The sequence below is a fragment of the Nothoprocta perdicaria genome, unplaced genomic scaffold (genome assembly GCF_003342845.1).
Source record: "Nothoprocta perdicaria isolate Ctin4 unplaced genomic scaffold, notPer1 scaffold_80, whole genome shotgun sequence".
NCBI lineage: Eukaryota > Metazoa > Chordata > Aves > Tinamiformes > Tinamidae > Nothoprocta > Nothoprocta perdicaria.
Window position 1 is genome coordinate 1,706,946 of NW_020456088.1, and position 23,338 is coordinate 1,730,283.

A 23,338-nucleotide genomic window follows, 5' to 3' on the forward strand; every position below is an offset into this window, starting at 1 on the left:
GCTCCATCACTTTCCCGGGGATGGAGGTGAGGCTCACCGGCCTGTAGTTGCCCGGGTCCTCCTTCTTGCCTTTTTTGAAGACTGGAGTGATGCTGGCTTTCTTCCAGTCCTCCGGCACCTCCCCCATTCTCCAGGACCTTCCAAAGATGATGGCGAGCGGCTCAGCTAGGACATCTGCCAGTTCCCGCAACACTCTGGGGTGCATCCCATCAGGGCCCATGGATTTGTGGGTGTCGAGGCTCCCTAGATGCTCTCTGACCCACTCTTCCTCTACCCAGGGCAAGCCTTCCTCTCTCTGGCTCTCTTCATGTGTCCCTAGGGCCTGGGGTTCTAGAGGGCTGCCCCCGACAAACACCGAAGCAAAGGTGGAGTTCAGCAGCTCTGCTTTGTCCGTGTTTTTCGTAACCAGGGCACCCATCATATTCACTAGTGGACCCACGTTCTCCCTGACCTTCCTTTTGTTATTGATATATTTGAAGAAGTTTTTCTTGTTACTCTTAACATCCCGTGCCAGATTTAATTCCAACTGTGCCTTAGCTTTCCTTGTTGCATCCCTGCATTCCCTGACAACATTCCTGTATTTATCCCAAGGGGCCTGTCCTTTCTTCCACATTCTATATATTGCTGTTTTCTGCTGGAGTTTTGTCAGGAGCTCTCTGCTCATCCACGCAGGTCCCTGCCCCCTCTGCCTGACTTCTTACGCATAGGGATGCACTGTTGCTGGGCATGGAGGAAATGCCGCTTGAAAACTAACCAGCTCTCCTGGGCCCCTCTTCCTTCTAGAGCCCTAGCCCATGGGATCTTTCCCAGCAGGTCTCTGAAGAGGCTAAAGTTGGCCCTCCTGAAGTCCAGCGTGGCAAGGCTACTTACTGCCCTGCCTCCTCCTCGTTGTATCCTGAACTCCACCAGCTCGTGGTCACTGCAGCCAAGGTTACCCCCCACCTTCACATCTCCAACAAGGCCCTCTCTGTTTGTTAGTACGAGGTCCAGCAGCCCACCTCTCCTCGTCGGCTCCTCCACAACCTGCGTCAAAAAGTTGTCATCGACGCACTGCAGAAACCTCCAGGACCGCTTGTGCCTCGCTGTGCTGTCTCTCCAGCTGATGTCAGGGAAGTTAAAGTCCCCCATGAGAACCAGGGCCTGTGACCATGAGGCAACCTCCAGCTGCCTGTAGAAGGCCTCATCAGCCGCCTCCTCCTGGTCAGGTGGCCTGTAGCAGACACCCACCACAGTGTCTCCCACGTTGGCCTGCCCTTTAACCCTTACCCACAAGCTCTCCACCCTCTCATCATCCACTCCCAGGTTGAGCTCCATGCATTCCAGTTGCTCTCTCACATACAGAGCAACTCCACCACCTCGCCTTCCCAGCTTGTCCTTCCTAAAGAGCACATAGCCCTCCATGACAGCGCTCCAGTCGTTAGAGCTATCCCACCATGTTTCTGTGATTCCTAAGAGGTCGTGGTGCTGGGACCGCACACAGATCTCCAGTTCGTCYTGCTTATTCCCCATGCTTCGTGCATTGGTGTATAAGCATTTCAGGCAGGTAATCGAGGCTGAACTTTTCCCAGGAGGCATGAGAGAGGATCCTCTATAATCATGCCCTAAGACACAGCTGATAGTGAGGTGAAGGAGATAGGTATGCCTATGAGGTCTTAAGACACAGCTGATAATGAGGTGAAGGAGATAGGTATGCCTATGAATATATGTTTACACATATGCATATTTTATATATATTTTTATATATGCATATACAAATATGTAGTTTTATCTATGTACATATCTATATGTCTCACACCATTTACGCCCATTCATTTGAATAGCACTCTATATCTAGGACTTCTAGACCTTAGGCTGGCTAACGATCTGGTGCTGGCTCCTGCTCTACCAGCTCTGAGCAGTCAGATTAACTTGGTTGCCTAGGTGAGAGTTTTTTTGGGCTGCCTCATCTGACTAAGAGGTAGAAAATGAAACAGCTCCTCCAGAAGGAACTTAAAAGGTTCCTTCTCCAAATCACTTCTATTGCACTGCTGGATGTAATTGTAAGCTGTAAAGATTGTGCACCTAGGGGAGCTAGGACCCCTAAGACCTGGACTTAAAGTTAACACATTTATGCACATTTCTAAACACAGAACCTGAAGCAACAATATCAACCATCTTGGTCTAAATAAAAATGGAAATTCACATGTTATATTCAACTTGTTGTAAGTTGAGCTATAAAAATGGCAGTTAACTCCCTCCCAACCCAGTAAACAACAGATAATCCCTTAATATTCTGCTTTTATTTCAACATCTTTGACAAGACTGTCTAATAAAAAAATCACAGATTTTTCATTTCACTTTACAAGGTTCTGATTTTGAGAAAAAGAATAAAGAGCACTGTTTGAAAACAAGACTCAGAGTTTCTTAAGCAGGGTACTTAAAAATCAATAGTTTAAAAAATAAAATACCATTTTTGAAATTAACATTTCAAAATGATTTTGTAAATTTGTAATATTTTAAAAGTTCTTTTTCTCAAGTGTTCAGCATTCACACCGCATCTTACTTTACAAGAGAACACACTATTAAACTCAGATCTCTACATACTGACTAGTCAATAATCCATTTTACTAATGGCATACATAAATTACATTCTACAATCATCAGCCATACAAATCAACTACATTTGATAGCAGAACCATTGGTACATCTTTTTCTCTCTCTAAATTTCAGACCTGTGATAGGTCTGACATCATATACCTTTCAATCTGCTCTGACTCACACATTCATAAAGCTTCACTACATCAGGTGCATCTTTAATTTAGACACCACAACCTTTTCCTAAGATGGGCTTTCAAGAAAGAAGCTATTTGCAGCTTCTTTCCTAGAAATCTTTATAAATATTGGAACTATGCTTGCACTTTTTCAGTCACTCAGTATTTCTAAACTATTACAGAGTTCTCAAAAGTAGCTTAAAAATTTGGTCAAATACTGATGTGAATGTAAACTATCACTATTTTGTACTTTTTTTTTTTAATCACAGAGAACCAGTTGTTTAAATTAATGGAAAGAAATGAAAAAAAAAAATCCTGTTTACCCTGGAATAGACTTGCCCATGGAAATGCAGATTTTTAACCTGCATCTCTGCTGTGAAATGAGAAGACACTAAGCAGATATTCCACCTTACCACAACAGCTGTGGCCAGCTGCTAAACTGAGAAACCAAAGGCACCTACAGTAGTTCAAATGAAGCTGCTGTCACCAAATTCAGCTATGCATTCGGCAATGCAGAGAAACCCCCTTCTCGACAGTCAGGCCAGGCCTATTCAGTATCACTGTTGTTTACTGTATAAATGACTTAAAAACTAATGAACTTTAATGGAAGAGATGTCTCAGTCTAGTTTTTCCCATTGAATTCCAGATACATGGCTTCTGTCTCTTGCTTAGCCAAGTTGCCGGGCATTTCCTGCAGCTGCAGGAGTCATTAAAACAACCAAAGGAGAAGCAATGAATAAAATAGGTAGGAAATATTTAGTTTGTATGAGACTTAGATCTTTCTTTGGAAGCCCTACAGAAGGAAAGAACATCAGAGTAAGTGAGCCGGTCCAGGGGCATCTGACGTGCAAAGAAGCACAATATCGTAACATGAAATACATAGCAGGTCCTACATGGGTCCCGGACTTTACTAGACTTGACTTTACACGACAGAGTTTAGACTTTACTCGAAACTCTGAGAAGACTTTCGAGTTTTCCACAGACTTGACTTTACTCAAAACTCTGGGAAGCTGAGAAAAAAATGTATAATCTAGAGACAGCAAGGAGGTGCAACATCAGAGGTGGGATTAATTTTCTCCCTACATTTCAGTATCTATCAGGAGACTGTGGGTAATGGTATGAGTCCAAAGACCATGAATGATGAGTCTGGATCAGGAAAGCAGAACCTTATCTACATCTCAAGTATTGTCCCAGCACCATGCACAGCAGATGCAAAATAGGTCTCTGGTGGGGGCAGAAGAAGGAGGGAGTCCTGCTATCTACCACTGCTCTAAACAAAGAGTAGGGTTCACAGTTATGTGTGCAGGACTTGGAGAGCTCTCTTAGGCACTTCTGTCAAGTACAAGTTGATTAGGACCTGAACAGAATGGGCATTTTCTTATGGGAAAAGTTTGAAGAGCTACAAAATGGCACTTATGCCATTGGCAGTGGTAGAACAGGAGAGCACATGCAAGTCCTGAACAGGCAGCTAAAGGGAGGAATTCCTATATCACAGAATATAATAGCGGGTATTTCCTCAAAAGTCAATCAAAAAAATCAGGTGTTACTGTATGATTTTCAGTCATCCTGATGACCCCAAAAAAAAGATTTATAAATAGACCTATTTTTCCTCTTCTATAAAATCAAGACAAGGGGGTTGGGAAGGCAGATGAGAAAAGTTTCCTTGCCTGAAGAGCTAAGATAAAGTAAGGAGATAGGTTACAGTTTAGTCCAGATACCATGTCACATCGGAATAGAAAACCAGAGCTGGAACACAACCCAAGCCTTCTACAGAAGTAAATCATTTCCTGTGCCTGTGGCACGCAGTTATCTAAAGCCAGAAAAAAAGACTCAGAAAAACTGAAGACTGAGTTCTTATCTTCCTTTGCACATCATGACTAAGTCTCTCAGCTATTTCCTTTGCCACAACAGACAATTCCTTACTACAGTGCCCTTTTAAGGGCTTCCACTAGTTTTGTTATTTCATTCATGCAAAAGAAGGTTCAAAGTCACAAGAGGAAGAAGATTCATCTTAGAGGCTCTGCCCTTGTCTTTTGAAACATTAAACTCTCTCTGAGAGAATACAGAACAAGGTTTTGCTCTTCAGGAAGGACAAAAATAGTATACATTCCCTTTGATTCTCTATTTTGATGTCCTGATAAACAGCATCAGCTTCTTTTATTTTGAATCCTCTTTTTTAATATTATTCTTATAATGTTACGGTAATACTTCAAGTTTTCTCTTTTTGGCTTTTTACTATTACTATTACTATTCCTGCTCCAAACTAAGTTACTCAGCCACATTGTTTCTGAAGTCTCTAAGGAACTTTTACAATTGCCTACGTTCCCTTTGAGGGAACGCCACAATCTCAACATGTTGGCCAATTTTCTTCTCTAGTTCTTCTCCAAAATAAACACTGACACTATTCTGTTTCTTAATATATTCATCTTTTTATCTAATTTGGTCTGTCTACACTTTAATTTAACTGCATTCATTGCTTAATTCTCTCCAGCACTTGAAATCTGAGTTGTTGTTAAATTGTGATCGGTACTTCTGTGTTAGTCACTTCATTTCACCATAATACTTATGCAAAATAAAATGTAAAGCACTATCCTATCTAGTTACAAAATGAACCAGCCCCTCCATTTCTGCATTGTGTAAATGAAACAGTCAGCACTATCTGAAAATCCTACTCCACACTGCTCTTCCTAGCCTGATAGCTTGGTCACCTTCTCCAGCTTTTCTAGGACCACTTCATTATTCTTATTCAGATATCAGTACATTTTTCCTCTAAATCTACTTTTCTTCTGATTCTTCAGTGGCTTCTGTACTGACGCAGTACTTGAATTACTTAAATCATTCCTGTTCATCCCCTGTAACTAACTTCTATATGCCATAATACATAATTTCTTTATTTTCAGCTATTATGAAAACAATGCCCGATAATATTATTACGTGCTATTAATGCCACATGGTCAAACCTTAATTGATTTTAATCCATTATCTCACCAAATTGACAATCCTTGTACTAGACAAATCTCTTTGAGTGATAAGAAGTGTACTTCCATGATCATAGTAATCATTCCTGGATTTACCAGACAGGTTGACAGGAGTGGTTCCCACTTCCAAAGTCAAGCCCAGCTTGACCAGCACAAATGAACTTGCTCATGTGATGCTAGAGCAGCTGTACCATTCCTCCCAAATAAAGCAATGCTGAAGTTGTCCTTGACACTAACGATATCCTTATAGAGCCTACCCAGTGGTACATTTCTCTGCTTCTGTTCCCAGAGAGCCAACTATCTTCACAGCTCCATTTCTTCCCTTTCACTTTACCTCAGGGCTTTACACATCCAGCTATCGCTACTGAATCTTTTGATGTCTCTCTGAGAGAGGGAGAGAAGAACCTCAAACAGCTGCCAGTTATCTGTGGGTGGAAGAACCACAGAGTGCTTTAATCCACCACAGGTGCAGAGATATCTTTGCTAGCTCCACGGACACTCATCTTGAAACTGGAACATGGGTGGAAAAAAATTGTCAGCTGGTGCATTGCAGGCCAGCAGAGTCTAGCATGGTTTGTTAACTCTAGCATGGAGCACTTAACTCTTTTCCCTTTTAGCTAGCAAGAATCTCAAATATAGGTGCAAGGGGAAGACTTGTGGTTAGACGGGAAGCTAGGAGATCAAAGTTGGGCCTGAGGATGACTCTTATTCAGCCAGAGCTTCATGAACTGCCATTTCTTAACCCTGTATCAATCACACCGCAAGCTCTGCATCAGAAGACATCAATATAGAACTTATTCTAAGTGAAATGCCTCTAATGTCACTCTTTCCAACACTGCCTTGGACTATGGAGAAACTAAGCAGAAAGGCCAGAAATCTAAAGTGAGGAACTGTTGGATTGCCCTTTGCCAATCCCTGTAGACCAGATGAGGTGTATAAAACAGAGGTTGGAGGCAACCTTGTGCCAGGAGCTCATGAGAGTCCTGGTTTAAGTCAGACAGCTGCCATGAGTCAAGCTAAGAGGTTTTGTAATGCAGACCGTCACAGATAAAAGCATGAGGATGCAGAATTTATACTATAGGAGTATATACACCTCATGACTCATTGTAACTTCTCTCAAAACAAATTTCAGGTTCATGATTTGACTAGGTGGATACTTCCTTCCCAAAGTAAATGAAATACCAAAATCCATCACTGATCACAAGTTCCAGCAAGGTACATCAGTTTGGCTGCTGCTTTCTCTCCAGACCATCATTAAATTGTTTAGAATTTGTGCCAATGTCCGCTGCAGTTGATGGGAATCTCCTGGTGACTCAGAGGGCTTTGGAGTAGTCCCCAGATGATAGCTGGGCTACTTGTTTTCATTCTGAAGTTTATTTACAGGAAAGTCTTTTTGTTTAAATGTTAATAAATGAGTTTAGAGAACCTATTTGATTGTAATTCAAAGTACAGCAGACTTCAGAGTATTAAAAATTGCTTTGGCCTAGAAAACAAGTCTTTTGATAATAAACATCAGAGCACCAAATATTGCAGGATGGCCCAATCCAGATAATGAGTTAAGGCCCTAATAGCATGAAAAAAATGCTCTTGGGTTTTTTCAAATTAATAAATACCAAATTGCTCTGACTTATTTTTTAAGACTACTCAGATTTAAAAGCTTTGCTAGAAAATGTAAGAACTACATACTGACATATAAAACAGCAAGCAAAACAGACCCATACATAAAAGTGAAATTTTCACATGGTTTCACATGATTTCACATGATCACCTGATTTCAGAAAAGAGACATGTCATGAAACACCCTAAAACTGAAAAAAAAAAAAAAAAAAAAAAAAAACCATGCATATTGGAAAACGCCATTCAGGCTCTTTTGAAACCACATGAACATTATGAAGAAAGCAGTGCTAAGGGAGTCGTCATATACTACCTGCAGTATACTGGTTTATACAGAGATTTTGAGCAAAGTAATACAGAAAAAAGAAGAGACCAAGGCCAACCAAAATCAAAACAAAACAGAACACTAATAAAAAAAATAGAGTAAATAAAAGAGTTTACCTGGATCACTAAGAAAGTCATCTGAGTTGTTCCATGTTCTACCATCCAAATACAATGTGCCATTGGTAGAGTTAAATTGGGTGTAGTCCCTGACACATTTGTGTCGCAAGTTGCCCATAAAGAGCTGGAGGCCTATGAGGGCAAAGACACTCAAGCAGAAAACGGTCAGGATCATCACATCAGCAAGTTTCTTAACAGACTGGATAAGTGCACCTACAATGGTCTTCAGTCCTAGGGAAATAAAAGCCAAGAGTTTACAGACTTAAAGGCTGAAACAAGATTTCAGTTTGCTACTTTTCATGAGAAACATCTGCATGGAAGGTAACACCAGAAAGGCTTCTAATACATTTGTTATTCAACAACAGAAACAAGAGACAAGTGGCTCCTGTGAACATTTAATTTGGCCTAATTTTGTTTAGACAAAACTTTTGCTATTCCTTTTAAATATAAACTTCTTTAAAAATGGAAGGAAAGAATCGGATGGAGTAACAGTGAGAAACAAAATTAATTGTGACTAAGGTAAATACAAAAAATCTTTTCATGCAGCTATAGTAAATATACCTGCAAAAACTAAATCCCATTGGCATTTGAAAAGGTGAATTACTTTTAAATCACTCAAGTGATTCAGATAGCTTTATCCCTCACATAAACAGAGGAAAAGGAATGGAAGTGTTATTTATCGTCTGATTATTTTATATGCTTTAGCACCAAATCTTGCTCACTGTCCTTGTGCAACTAAAACCACTGCCTTCTCTTCATTTGCTTAGAGCAACAGGAATTTGGGCTTAAAAATAATCCAAATAATAGTCCAATAAATCCAGCAGAAACTATTTGAGTAAAAGAACCTGAGGATGCAGCAGTACCTGGGCAAGGCAAATTGGTCTATAATATGCTGCCAATGCAAATAAATCATCATTTTATAGAAAAGAACGTTTAGGTCACAGAAATTAGGCCCTTCTGTGTAATTCCACTAGTATTTTACCCCATAATGCTAACTTCAGTTTATTATCCATTAAATATATAGATATAAATGATTCTGTTTTCTCAAAAGATACTGCTTCCTTTTGAAACATTCGTAGAGATCAGCATAATTTGATCTGACTGAACACTATGTGAATATGACAAAAACTGCTCTTTTCCAAAAGCAGCCCCTTCTCCACTTGCATGCTGTAGTAGGAGATTAGTATCAATTGCACATTGGTAGCAATTTTGCTGTTTCTTTTTTATTTTTATTTAATTAATACCCAATAAGTAGTAATCAGTGCTTCTGATAATCAGTGTCACCAATATGGCAGCAAAAAGAGAAACTGAATTAAACTAAAAAAAAAAAAAATACAAAGAGAAAACTTTCCTGCGTAATACTCAGAAGCATGTTGATCTGCTCACTGAATACATTCGTATACATTAGATCTTAGTTCCCTGGAATTTGAGTCCAAGATTTTGACATCCACAAAGGCTGTGGGAGTGCTGTATAATTTAAAGCAATATAAAATTGTATTTTAGGTGCTATGGGAAGGTAAAATATGTTTTTGCTCTTACTTAAAAATCTGCTGATAGAGGTAAAGGAAATCATAGTTTCTTCAAAGAGGATGGGCTCTAGAATGGCTCTAGATCCAGTGGTCCCATAGCCCAGCAGTCTAAAATGCCCAGAGCATTGTTTTTAGGTTAACCTATAGATATTGTTAATGGTTATAGGGTGGCCATTCAACCAGTTGGTACTGAACATGGCATCTCAAAAGTTGGCTCCTTATTTTGATGCCTAAAAGGGAGCACAACTCTTCTGATAATCTGGTTTTGGATGGACTTTATATCTGAAGTAAAACTAATTTTAGTTGCAGCCCAGCTCTGAATGACTTCCTTGGGTCTCTCTCAAATCCAGTAAGAAGACCTTTAGGACAGCTTGATCTGAAAGTAATAAAAAATGGTGCAGGAAAGAAAATCTTATCACTTATAAATTCAGTGGGATTTTTTACTTCTTTAATATCCTGAAATGCTTTCTATGAAATCATCTTTAGCTGTCCTTTGAACATATACACGTTTCTTCATTGAAGCTGGTGCACCTTGGAAAGTCTGACTGCAAAATTAATCTTTTAAGGGAAAACAGCCAAACTACAGTTTCTTTGACTTCAGTAACCTCTGCAAACCCCCTGAAGAACATTGCCCTCTCCCCCTTCCTTTTTGTAATATAAATATGAGACTCTGTTTCACTTAAGTACACTAGGACAGATCACAGATACTCTGGCAGATACTCTGTATATAACAAAAATCAAATCACATTGTAGATTCTTCTTCCCTCTGTAAGATACATTTAAAATTAATCTTTCAAATTCCTACTCACATGAGAAGGATAATAAGAATCCTAATATGAATGAGGATAATATTAGGAAGTAGGACCTGCAAAATCCTAGGAACATGCAAAGGCCATCTGTTTTCACATTTAGTTCCAAATACACCTAATTTCAAGGTCATTTCATGAAACTTTTATTTCTTCTGTTTACTTAACTGGAATTTCAAATAGAATAGTAATGCAATATTATTATATTACAAGTTCATTCCCTGCAGATATCAAATATATTTATTTTTATGAGAGAGCTTTCTGCTTTGCTTTACATGTAAATATATATACATATTTTTTTGTGTGTATTTTCTATATACATATAATGTATGTACACATACGCACATGTACATACAGAGACAGAGAGAGCTCTGAATGGTTTAGAAAAATACTCAGCAATACAACTGCTGTAATTAAAGATCACTTAAAAATAACTCTTACTCTGTCTTCCGGAGCTTTGTTGCATCTTTCCAGGGATATCATTTTGGGAGTGGTACGCTTACAGACTAAATGTATTTTTTCTCACACTTTAAAAAGAGAATGCACTGAGAAAGTTAAAGTGATATCCATGGAGCCGCTTAGCACAATTCATTGCCAAGTAATATGCTTAAATCACCATTAATTTAAAATTTCTGGACTTGGCAATTGACAGAGCTACGGGGAAATAAGGACCTCTTGCAAATGCTCTGCATTTCTCTGAATCAATCTCTATGTTTTGTAAAAGCAATGCTAGATGTATTCAAATTTAGTGCAATGTTAAATCTTCTGCATAAATAATCCTCCTCTGAAATAATGCCAATGAAAGCACTGCAATATAGCTTAATAGACAGTACTATTTATGGGGCATTAAAGGTATTTACTTAATTCTTGCAAGTCAAACATCAAACCAGGCAGCATGCAGCAAAAAATGAGGAGCTGATCCAAAGCTGAGTGAAATCAACACCCATTAATGACAATGGGTCTGTAGATTACTCCTTATGGAGTAATCAATAGTCTTTTCCTAAATCGCTGAATTCTTTCTGCACTTCTAGGCCAAATCCTGCTTGCCTGACATGAGCAATACCAGATCATCTAAAATCGGCGGAATGAAGGCTATATAATTAGCCTGACAGCTGCAGAAAACAAGAAGGATTTGGTCCTAACGTTCCTGTTAATACTGGTAGAGGTTAACAGCTTTGAACATCAGAGGTTAATCAAATAAACCGTTTTCATATGCAAATCTGAAAGCATAGAAAATGCAAGCAACACCAAACAATGAGAAATGGCAAGATCCCACATCATCACCCATTCCTCCTATGAGATGTAAGAATATGTTAGCACAATTCAATATGGCATCCATACCAGATGTTGGCAATCACCTACAAGAACACCAGACACTGTCATGCACAATCTGGAAAAGAGCAAGGAGAGAAAGCAAAAGCAAAAACAGAGACTGTGACTTGCACCATGATTCTCTCAACTTAATCTGGTCCTTCTGAAAGTGTGCATGTCTTGTATAATTGTCTGTGGGAATCACACGAATGGAGAAGAGTATTCGCTCTTGATGAAAGCATTTTGGGTCTCACATGTGCAGCTAAAAGTTTAATATCGTGTTGGCAAACCTGAAGGATTCTCAGCATTTCTGTAAATCTTTCCATGAAAATGTGATTGTCAGTCTGGCCTCAAAGGAAGCCAACAACATGTCAGGTACGTCTCACCTTTGATCTAGGTACTTTTTGAGGAGGCGATTTGTGCACCATGAGGATGAAATTTGTCTTTCTGCAGGGGAACTTCAGTGAGATTTGAGCAGTGCACAGGGGTCAGTCTCCTCCACACAGCCTTAATTCTTGGGCTCCAAGCTCTGTTCTGGCTATCAGTAAAGTACTGGATAACATTCACAGTGCTATTTATAGCTTTTAGACTCACACTGGCTTAAATGGGAGCTGGATCAGGCCCCAAAGTGCCTTGGCCCAATTTTCTGTGAGGTCACCTTTTGCCTGTATCCTGTCATTTTCTGTGAGATGTTTGTGACGTGCATGTTGCTCTAGAAAGAACGACAGATATTGTCTGCATAAGGGCACTTCACACACTTTACAGTATTCTGATGATCTTCATGGTCTGCATTTTGGTGGAGGGGTTGCCTCCGGTCTTTAAATTACCTAAATTATTAGTTATCACACACAAAAAAAAAAAAAAAAGGCAAAACAAAAAATTTCCATGTAGATAAACTATAATGCTTGACCCTCTGTGGGAAAAATTCTTACTAACTTCACTAGAGTATTGGGTAAGTGGTTAATGAGAAACGAATGAGTGATTTTACGGGGTTTTACGGGGTTTTCCTACAGCTGACAGAGAATGCTGTGGTTCCCATCTAGATTAATAAAGCCTGAATCTGGTTGCCATGGCAATAGGCAAGATGCTAATTAATAAATAAAATCACTGGCAGTTAAGAGCTTATTCTTGTGCACAGAAAATGTTACCTACTTCTAAGCACCTGAACATGAAGGACATACAAAGAAATTAAAACCACTTTTCTTTTAATGAGTCTGGAGGAGCATCCTGTTGTGCCAGATAAATACCCAGATACAGTATTCAGCATGTTATACCTGATATCCTGAAGGGTTGGGAAGGATAGACGGGCTGTTTAGTGCAGATAAGAGAAAAACTGAGGGGCTACATGATGGTCTTCAGGCACATTAAAGGCCATCATGGGTTACTGCCCTGACATCCTGCATGGTGGATGTAGGATGAAAAATAAGTATGATGTTGCATCTAGGGAGAGCCAAACAGCATAGCAGGGTCTAGGACTAGGTAGGAGGATAGGACTCAGAGATAGGACCCACAGATGAGCAGTCCATGGCCTCAGGAAATGCTGGCAGCCGAATTTCTGACCAGGAAACACATGGCTTTCAGGAAAATACTAAAATTTGGACTGTTTTTTGACTTTGAATCCCTCCTCCTCAGGCAGGGGTTGTGTTGGCGAAAATAAGGAAATATTGGAGCAGGCTTCTTAGGAAGATATCCTTTAAGGATTCCTAGGAGAAGTTAGGCAATAAATTGCAGGTCAGGTTTGAGTTATACCCAATACCAACTTGGGCCATGGGTGGTCTTTTTAAGTCCTGTGTCCCCTAAATGTCCCTGGACCAACTTATGCACTGAAAGCCAGGCATGAAGAGTAGGTGAGATTTTTAAAAGCATTAATTGCAAGCTTTACTGACTCCCTCTGGAGTCAATAGTGAAACTCATTGATTTCAAGTGAAGCAGAAAGCCTTTGAAAACTGGCCTCTAAGTGCTTTGCTGGACCAAAGCCTTACACCACTGAGGACTTGGCCCATTACTTTCGGTAAGCAATTTCACTGAGCATGCTGAGGCCAAGTATGTTTGTGCAAACATAACTACCTGATTGAAAAGTGTGATCAATTTTATAGAGGAAAAACTTAGATATTTGCCAAAGAGAAAATACATTTCAGTGTTCTGCCTCTAAGATACAACAGAGGAATTAATAAAAACTCTCTTCCCCTCACTCTAGCTGTTCAACACAAAAAATTCAGCAAAGATATTAGTGTTCATCATCTTCATGCTTCTAAGTGGAATCTTCATGCTTCTATTGTGGAATAATATTTTATCCAAGAATAAGTCCATGTTATCATTATAAATTTGGCCTGAGCTCCGAATAGACACAGTATCATGCCCAATACCTTCTTTAAAATATATGCCTAACTGAAAAATGAACCAAGCTCTCTGAAATTTTCTGCTAACATGTTTTACATGCAGCTATACTATCCTTAGTGATTTGTATCTCTCTACATCTGTAATTTAAGAATACGCAAGACACAGGTAATCTTGACAAAAGAAATCTAAGAATCAGAATTTCTATTAGCATATCTTCCTGCACTTATGTCAGCAAGTAATTTAGTTAGTAGTACCTAAAAATGCAGTTATCAGAAAACTAATCACAGGAAAAAAAAAGAGAATGTGAATTATAATATATCACACTAATAAATAATACACTTCCCTTTATTGCCCTTTATTGTTTTTTCTTTTTTCTTTTTCTTTTCTTTTTCTTTTTCTTTTTCTTTTTCTTTTTCTTTTTCTTTTTCTTTTTCTTTTTCTTTTTCTTTTTCTTTTTCTTTTTCTTTTTCTTTTTCTTTTTCTTTTTCTTTTTCTTTTTCTTTTTCTTTTTCTTTTTCTTTTTCTTTTTCTTTTTCTTTTTCTTTTTGTAACTAACAAGTGGAACATGTAGGTGTTAGCATCACTGAAAGGTTTGAATTTATTTTAAATAAAATTTTTCAGGATCTCTACGCTCCCTTTTTCCCTACAAAACAGCTACAGTTTAGTGATGTAAAATATGTTTCAGCTCCAACTATGATAGGGAACATCAGAAAATGAATATATATAACTCAGCAAAATTGACAGGCCTTTCTTTAAAGAGACTCAAGATTGAGACAAGATGGAAAGTGAAAGGTGTCCCCTGGAGACGGCTGTCCCTGCAAGTTAGTCTTCAAATCACTAGCAAAGGAAGCCAAGAAATTCTTTTTTTTTTTTTTTTTGACTTCTGTATAGCTGCTGCTATCTCACATGATCTGTAAATCCACGCTCAACTTGCTGCCCATCTAAGGCTTTCCCAAGCAGAAAGCTTCACTGTGGAAATCCAGTTATCCAAAATTTAATAAAATCTCTCTTGCTAACTGATATATATATTTTTCTTCTGATTTCCAGAAATACTAGACGTAATGACTGATCATTTTAAAATATTCCTTCAGAGATATATTTTCTGCACTTGCACTGAAAAGTACCTTGCTCTCTGAGTCATTTCACTCGTTTCTGTTACTCTGCTGTTGAAACTAGAGAGTAAATATCTATAAAGATATTTATAAAGATATTTTCCTCACTTTTAACAAGCCATTCCATAATTCCCATTTCCAGCTTACAATATAATGAGCGTTGGTGATTAGTTCTAATACACATCCCTAAAAGTTTTGGCATTTGTTTAGATTTATGTTGTAGAGCAGATGTTCCTACTTTGATAGAAGGCAAAAAATTCTAACCTTATATAGATGTGCGTGTGAGATTCAGAGCAGTTTTCTCAATGTTTAAAATATTTTTCACATGTGATTGCCAACATCTGTTCAGGATTATCATTGATAAGATCTACCATGCACGTTTTTTTTGCTATCTTCTCTACCTTGCCATGCATGTTGGAGATGTTAAACACTGAGGCTGAGACCTGTCTATAGATAACACTTGTCAAATATATACATTAATAGTTGGTCCTAAGTGGACTCTTCTCTGCATAACTTAGTAAGTAGGAAACATTATTTATTAGTTTATGAAACAGAAATAAATCAGATCAAAATATATGAGAAAAAAATGTTAACAGGTCTGTAGAAAAAAACATTGTTTTTGTTGGCTGTAAAAATTTGTAAAAATAAGTTGTGAAATGTTGAATCCAGTAAAATCAATAACGAAACTTCTCCTGATCTCTTCAGAGTCAGAAATTAAATAATCTTTCTATCTCATGCAAGAGGGTAATCATCAGACCAATTAGGCTACCTATGCTCTCAGTCTTGAGCAGGTATCAGCTCACAGCACAGATTTAGATTCTTCTATCAATGTGCTCTGAAACTCTGAAACATTTTGAGGCCAATTAGCCTTCCATTTTTAAAATCAATATCCACATATTTTATTAGAATTTCATTACCATTTTCATAAGGTCCATGCATGAGTACTTTATGCATGTGATTCATGATCCACTGTACACAAGCATTTACACAGCAGAATTTATTTTATTGGGATTTGTAAATCCGGGAGCACTCTCTTTCACCCACAGAAAAAAAGTACTGGAAAACATATGAAAAATGTATTCTATTGACAGGTCACATTCCCTACATTTCTCCATTTCCTGATGAGTTATCTATAGTTAAGTCATTTGGATTTATTGTGTTTACTACTGGAAATGGCATGTAGGCTTTATCTGCAGCCGGAGTGTTTAACCTGATTTTCACCTGAAATGACTGAGATTGTTTTCAGCGCCCGTAGTACTCTGAACGTTCGTAAGGCTGAGACATTGCCCAGGTCCACAAATTCAGTTATGTATCTGTAACAAGGGAAAGTCACACACAGACAATGACAAAACACCAGCAAAAACAACAGTCAAGGGGACAAAGAGAGACAGAGAAAGAATCACTTGTAGCTGAGAGCCAATACATAAGGATCAGGGCTTCTTACCTGGGATTACTGAAATAGTTTTTAAAGCTCTCAATACCCTGAAAGTCCGAAGAGGTGAAACACTGCCTACATTCACAAATTCTCCTACATACCTGTAGAATTAAGTCACAGTTATTTGGAATTATTCAATAGAGTATGAGACGTGTCTGAATGAAGAATGTATTCATACATTGCAGGAGTGAATGCATCTGAATGAAAGGTGCATCCACTTTTCAAGCTGTTCATTGATGCCATTTATCCATAGGCTTTTCATAGTACATGTTATTTCAAAAGTTTCTTGAACTATTCAACTTGTCTAATAGGCATCAATTCTTTAAAATGGCCATGTGAACTTTGTTATTATGCTGCTCGGCAATAAATACTAGAAATATTTTTACTATCATGTAGTTTTACAAAAATTCTTCACATCATTGGAAACATTGAGTTATTTTGATTCTTTTAAAAAATAAAAATTTCAAATTCCAAATTAATTTTGTAATAACAGCTTCTACAAACCACACACAGGAATACAGGGAGATATCAGTTCAAATACTTCTACTGGGCGATTTCATGTACAATGCTGCACTGTGTGGAATAGCAGACCTTGGTTTCAAGAGACACTTCAAATTTGATTTTGTTTCGTACATCAAGTCCATGCCCTCTGGTTGCTTTTGAATGAATATAATTGCAGTCCTACTACGGGCTGTTTATGATTAAAATACTAATCACAGCTCTTCACGACCTTGGCCATTTGTCATCACAGAGACCTGTGCATCATCGGAGCAAAACATGCCCAGATCAGTTACGGAACAAGTCTGCTTTTGGCATTACTTTCCAAAATATTTCCTTCAAGACATCATAGGGTAAACACCATAGTCAACACTAAATATATCCTTTGGACAAAACAAGTCTTGGACTCTTTCATATTACTATTAAATTTACATATTCTTCTACAAACAGAGGCATTTGTTTTGTTAAGGACAAAACTCACCTGGTTATTTTACAAAGCCTGCTTAAGGCAAAGGCCTCTAGGGGAGTTAAAAAACATCATCTTGATATCTGTTAATCCAGACTATGGTCTGGAATAGCACTATTGCTTTTCCTCTTCATAGTCCCATAAGGGAATCTGGACAAAAAGTTTGGGCTATTTTCTAATTCCTCCCTGGGTTCACACAGCTGTTCTCTCCCAAATTGTTCTGCAGTATGCAAGAATGACCAAAATAATTTTGGGAGAAGCAACAGCATGTTAATGTGATTTTGCTGACTAGAGACTTGTAAAAACATGTTATTAATATGTAAATAAGCATGTGAAATATGCATCTGCTATTCCTGTTTGTTCACGATAGCCCACTAAGATTTATTTCTGTCACTCTCAGACGAAACTGCAGGAGCTCAATTCCTCTCTATCAGGGAGTGAGAAGAAAACTGAATTCTACAAGTTGTGTTAGCCAGGAAAATGCTTATTGTATTCAACAGTTCTCGGCATCTGTTTCCTTTTGCAACCCAGAGTTATAGCTATTTCTCCCTTGCCTGTTTAGAAAGGGTTGAAAATGGTGTTTGAAATGGGGACAGTTTCACAGCTTTCCCTGGTGCCACCCATGACCACACAGAGGGTCACAAGCCATGGCTGAGAAATAGTGTGTTAGCAATGTATAGAAGAAGACCCCTGGAAATAGTGCTTATTCTCTCATGAGCTATTAAAATTTACTCCCTGGCTGTCACCCATACAGTCTATGTCATTTCTGATCAAAAACAAGTGATGGTCATTCCACTATAAAACCTACCAAAAAGCAAAAGAATCAGATTTTCTTGTGGCTTAACACTCTTGTTTCAGTTAAACCTCGTGTCCCCTTATCAGATCCTCCAGTCCATTTTGAACCCTCATAATGTCTTTATTTCCAGATGCAGAAAAACCACGAGTATCACACTAGCTACAAGAAAAGACACAGCAGAGCTACCTGCATAATCAATCTTACTTTAAATTACTTGCAAATTGGATTTCTATGAAGGATAAACCGTATCAGAAGAGAGTCCATTATCCAACCCTTTGTACTATCTGCTTGTTACATACTTGGCAAGCAGGATTCATTGTACGTATGAAGATCAAATTGCAATCATTTTTAACTCCCTCACTGCTGACTATGAGCTCAATGATCCACTTACAACTGGCTAAACTAATAAATTCTTTCTCTTCCTTTCCACCTATACTCCTTAACTAACTGTCTCAAAATATATTTGACACAAAATGCTAATATAATATCCCTTAAAATAAAAAAAACAACAGGAATGGATGCCAGTTCTGAAGAACGCAGCCACTAGGTTAATTTGATTATAAGAAGCTTTGTTTTTTCTCAGTTGCAACCCTTGTATTTTAGGACCTTCTAAATAAGAGATGAAAAATCAATTTGACAGAAAACTGCAATATAGAGGGAAAACAACATGCAGAGATCCAGGTTCTTCATTAAACCTTCAAGGAAGGTTTTATGAACCTTAGTGCTGGAGAACTGAGATGCATTTCAATTTCAGTATAATCAGAACAACAAAAAGGTGTAATCCTAAAACCTCTGCACATTAAATCCTAGTTCTCACCTTCAGGGAGTGAAATTCAGCTCTGGGCAATTGTCTGCTGCAAGGTTTGTGCAAACCTTCACATTTCTAGATCTCTAAAATGCCAACCTATAGGGACCACCTGAGCAGAACTTAAGGGCTGTCTAGAGCTTGTCTGGCACTGACCTCCCCGAGATGAGCTACAGTGGCAGTTGATGAGACACTCCAAGAGGACTGCTGTAAAGCAGAGTGGGGATATCCTCAGCTTCTCGGCTCAGGAGAGCAGCTGCCTTGCCAAGAATATTCAAATACTTAAATTATTGCTTATCTTGTACTTGCCTCTATTCATTTCTGCTTTACTATCAAAGGTGTTTTGCCTTCTAGACTAGCAGAAACCTATGCACAGAAGTTCTCCTCATCATAAGGAATTCAGACACCTGCAAACGAACTCCTCCATCAAGTACTAACTCACAAGTGGTTGAGCTATAGCACCCTGATTTTACTATCCCAAGGGCAGGGGTATATCAGACTTATAACTCTTCATATTCTTTTTTCTGTATCTAAATATTGTGGAAGAATCGTATTTAGTGTTGTTTGAGCGAAAGTTTACCTGAGAAAAATACCTAGTATGCACTGACCTCCAAAAGCACCTCCCCATCTACACTGCATTTTTTTTTAATTCTTTTCATGATGACCAGATGTCATTTAAGCAGAACCTATAGCAATGTAGTAACAGATTTCAGGATCTGGCCTTAGGGATGGCTTTTACCCAAAGGCTATTAAAATAAACAGGCATGTCTCTGTTGAAATCCACAGAGGTTTTGTGCATCTTTGTGGTCTTCCTCTGCGAAACACCACTAAATTCATTAGTCCTACTCCCTACAGCCTCTCAGAGGACTTGTACAGTACTTTTCTGCAGCTCCTCATGAGGAGACCTGAGCTGTTATCATAAACTTCTATCATGAGCGCAAGGAGGTGGTGTCTTCCAGCCACCTCTGCTGACTTCCACTTCAAGATGACATGAGCTCTTGAAGTGCTTTTCTCTATTCTGTGACCATCAAGAGAATCTGGACTTCTAGCTCAGTAAGAAATCCTGACTCTGTTAGACACCTGCCTTGGTCAGAGCCTATGCTGACCCCATGTCATCCACAAGCACTGGCTGACACCTCCCCTATCCTGCTCTATTTTTAGCTGTCTAGACGCCACAGCTCCATCAGCTCTTTCACAGCACCAGAACCCCAAATGTCCTGAATGAACTCTAAGAGTCTAAGCAAAAGTAAATAACTAGAAGGAAATATCTTGTTAGGGCCATATTTCTATTCCCAAGATATGAAGCAAGTTTCAGAAGCCTTCAAATTAATTCCTTAGATAAGTAAAGCATTAATTATATTCAGGATGAAAAAGATTTGTGAAGTCAAGGTTAGCCTTGAGATGACTGCAAATCCTGAAGTACAGTTGTATCCTCCCTGCAAGGTTTCCACTGTCCATTTCTCAGATACGTCTTCCAACTTCTCACTCCCTTTTGAATGTCCCATTATATAATCGTATTCCAGTACATTTCTAAGATGAATGTCAATGCGATAGTCTTTTTTTTATCAGTCACTAACTAAAACCTGTTTATTAATGCATAATCGATCCACAATGAGTCTGTCTAGTTGCCATTTTATGTGTTTAAAAGTGAGATCAAATTTTAAATGGAGCACCAGAGAGGCTATCGTGATGTTTTGGATGGATAGGGTATAAATAGGAATTCTCATATAGGAGTAATAGTCACACACCCACTAATCGAGGTGTTGCAGCCGACTTATTGAATGCTCCCAAACCTACACTACACATTCAAGTATTATTACAAATATTTTACAAACAACTCTAGTGGAGCACAGAAAGATTAAATAGTTTCTCCAAAATAGTCTAGGGAATTGAGAGATCTGGAACAAAATTGAAAATTTCTGACTTCTTGCTCTAAAACCACACAGGAAAACAAAGTCCATGCTAACATACTTCAGTGTTTTCTCATTTCCAATACAATTTAAGGGTAAAAACAGAACAGTCAGGTAATTATTTCAGATATTCTATTATGCATCACAGTCTCAAAAAATACAACAAAGTGATACTTACGCCATAACAATAACACTGAAATCCAGCCAATTCCATGGATCTCGGAGGAAGGTGAATTCTGTCATGCAAAATCCTCTCGCCAATATTTTTATTAATGACTCAAAAGTGTAAATGCCAGTGAAAGTGTACCTGGGGAATAAAGTGGGCAAGATAAGCAAAAAATTTAGCAGTTAATATAAGACACGGCAGAAGCTCACTTAGCCTAATTATGTTGGTTCCAGCCCTACTTGTGTTTGGCACTATTCATTTTGTTGGGGTTGCTCATGAGCATTGCATTGACCTGTCTACGAGTAGTTTCATGCATGGACAAAGGAACTTGTAAGAAACGGGAAAGTGCTCATGACAGCCACAGAATGAAACTAAGTTTTGCTGATGAGTGTGCAGCAAATTCTCACTCATTTAAGTGAAGTTTAAATACTATGTTGAAAAGCTACACTGTGGGATTTATGAGGCACTGACTTTAATCGTGAAAAAAACAAGGAATTTTGCAGCAATCCTTGTGATTTCTCTTATTTAATGGAAACATTAATACCATTCATACCTCTCAGCCCTTCTCTCCTCCATACTCTATGTAGTAATTTTGACCTGCCTGATAGTGAGGAAGACACATAGGAGATTTTTGTTTCTTTCTTTCTTTTCTATAGTACAGTAAGTTATTGCTGACAGCTTCTTCAATGTGAATAATACTGGATAGAACATACATACATCTTAAATTTTCCAATAAGTATTATACCAATAATAAAATCTGGCAAATTCTCTGTGGAGAGCAGCAATGTGTTGAGTTACACCATTCAGATTTGTATTCATGCACAGCTCTCTAAATACTATCAGAGACATCCTTCGGGGAACATATCACCTCTTTTTTTATGTTTGTACCTGAGACAGATAAATCAATGAGACAATACATTCTAGGCCATATCTTATTAAAAATATAGATATTTAGTATCTATTGTTGGCATTTCCTACTACTTTTCCCCAAATGAAGACACAGTGGATATGATAGCATTGTTCTTCTTGTGTATCTATCTGCAATATAAAAATGTTAAAATCCCATAAAGCAAAGATTTCATAAGATGTAATGCTATGAATTTCACTAGAAACATTGTCTTGAGTTTCCTGTTCAGTCTGTCATTAAATATCATTAACCATAATAGTGCCATTACCAAAACTCCCCAAAACTCCTCCTGCTTGGGTTCCTATCTGGCAAAAACATAAGGTATAAGCAATTAAAGGTGTCATTATACTGAAGAAGGACTTCATTGTGCAAAAAAACAGAAAACATTTTCTCTTTAGTTGTATTCCTTTGGTCTGCACCTGGTCACACTTACAGGTAGTGGCTGCTCTCCTGCCTTTGTGTCAGCCAGTAGAGGTAATTTGATATATTTTAAGACCTCAGTATGTTCTGTCATAATATGCACATAGTAGGTTTTTTGGGGTTGTCCCCAAAACCGCCCCCATAGTGGGTTTTTTGCATGCAACAAGGGACCTAAAACGTTTCTTACACTTCTTTCTTGACCGTACACCTAAGCACTACCTTGTATACAGCTTTTTACAGTTCCTGTTTAGTTTGGTTTGAGCAAATACAGCTCAATCAAGTGACAGTCTGTGTGTATTCAGAGCATGTGTATTCAGTAATACATGAAGAAAACACATGCAAAGAACTTTTAAAAATACTTAATGGTGCATAAGCTCATTAAAGGGATAAAATACTTGTATTTATTCAGCATGTCAGATGGTTTAATTGATTGTATAATCATTGTCTAATTCTAAATCAATGGGACAAAGTCCTCTAGCAACTGAAGAGTTTCTTTAAAAGGAGATGTTTGTGGAGGAGGGGAGAGTTTAATTCTTTTAATGGGCAAGTTGAATTGATTTTGTTGTTCTTGCTGTCTTTGTTTTTCAAAATTATTTTTTTAAGGGAAGATGTAGGACAAATATCTATATCATTCTGCTCTTCTATCCTTTATAAGGCTTTCAGATATTAGAACAAAATGAATTAAAGTTATCATTTCCAAATCCAATATTAATTAAAATCCAATATTAATTAATTTGAATTAAAGTTCACTGTGTTATTTTGCTCCTGAAAGCACCTGCCTTGATTTCATTATCTGAATTTGAGGAGGAAAAGCTGAGAGGTACGAAGGGAAGCAGGAGAAGGGGAAATATGAAAGGCAGAAGGTTTCTTCCATGCTGCATGATTCCAGTTACGATTCTGCTCTAACTTTCTTGTGTGTCCTGTCCAGGTCACTGACAACAATATCCATATTTTCTTTGATTAAGGAACAAATCTGATGTTTCCCTGAAGAACATTTGAATTCCCAAATGCAGACCTGGTGACCAAATCTCACACGTATGAGAAGTGTATGTTT

General features: G+C 38.1%; 1 protein-coding gene across 4 annotated transcripts in view; it reads right to left on the bottom strand.

Annotated features, from left to right (window-relative positions):
* Window positions 1-23,338, bottom strand: part of SCN5A (sodium voltage-gated channel alpha subunit 5) — a 165,027-nt gene that overhangs the window by 133,063 nt on the left and 8,626 nt on the right. For all 4 annotated transcript variants that reach the window (XM_026051896.1, XM_026051898.1, XM_026051897.1 and 1 more), the window contains exons 4-6: window positions 20,970-21,098; window positions 16,103-16,194; window positions 7,784-8,014 (exon numbers count right to left, since the gene is read on the bottom strand). In XM_026051896.1, the coding sequence (XP_025907681.1) occupies window positions 7,784-8,014; window positions 16,103-16,194; window positions 20,970-21,098 (452 nt within the window). The remainder of the gene's footprint in view (window positions 1-7,783; window positions 8,015-16,102; window positions 16,195-20,969; window positions 21,099-23,338) is intronic.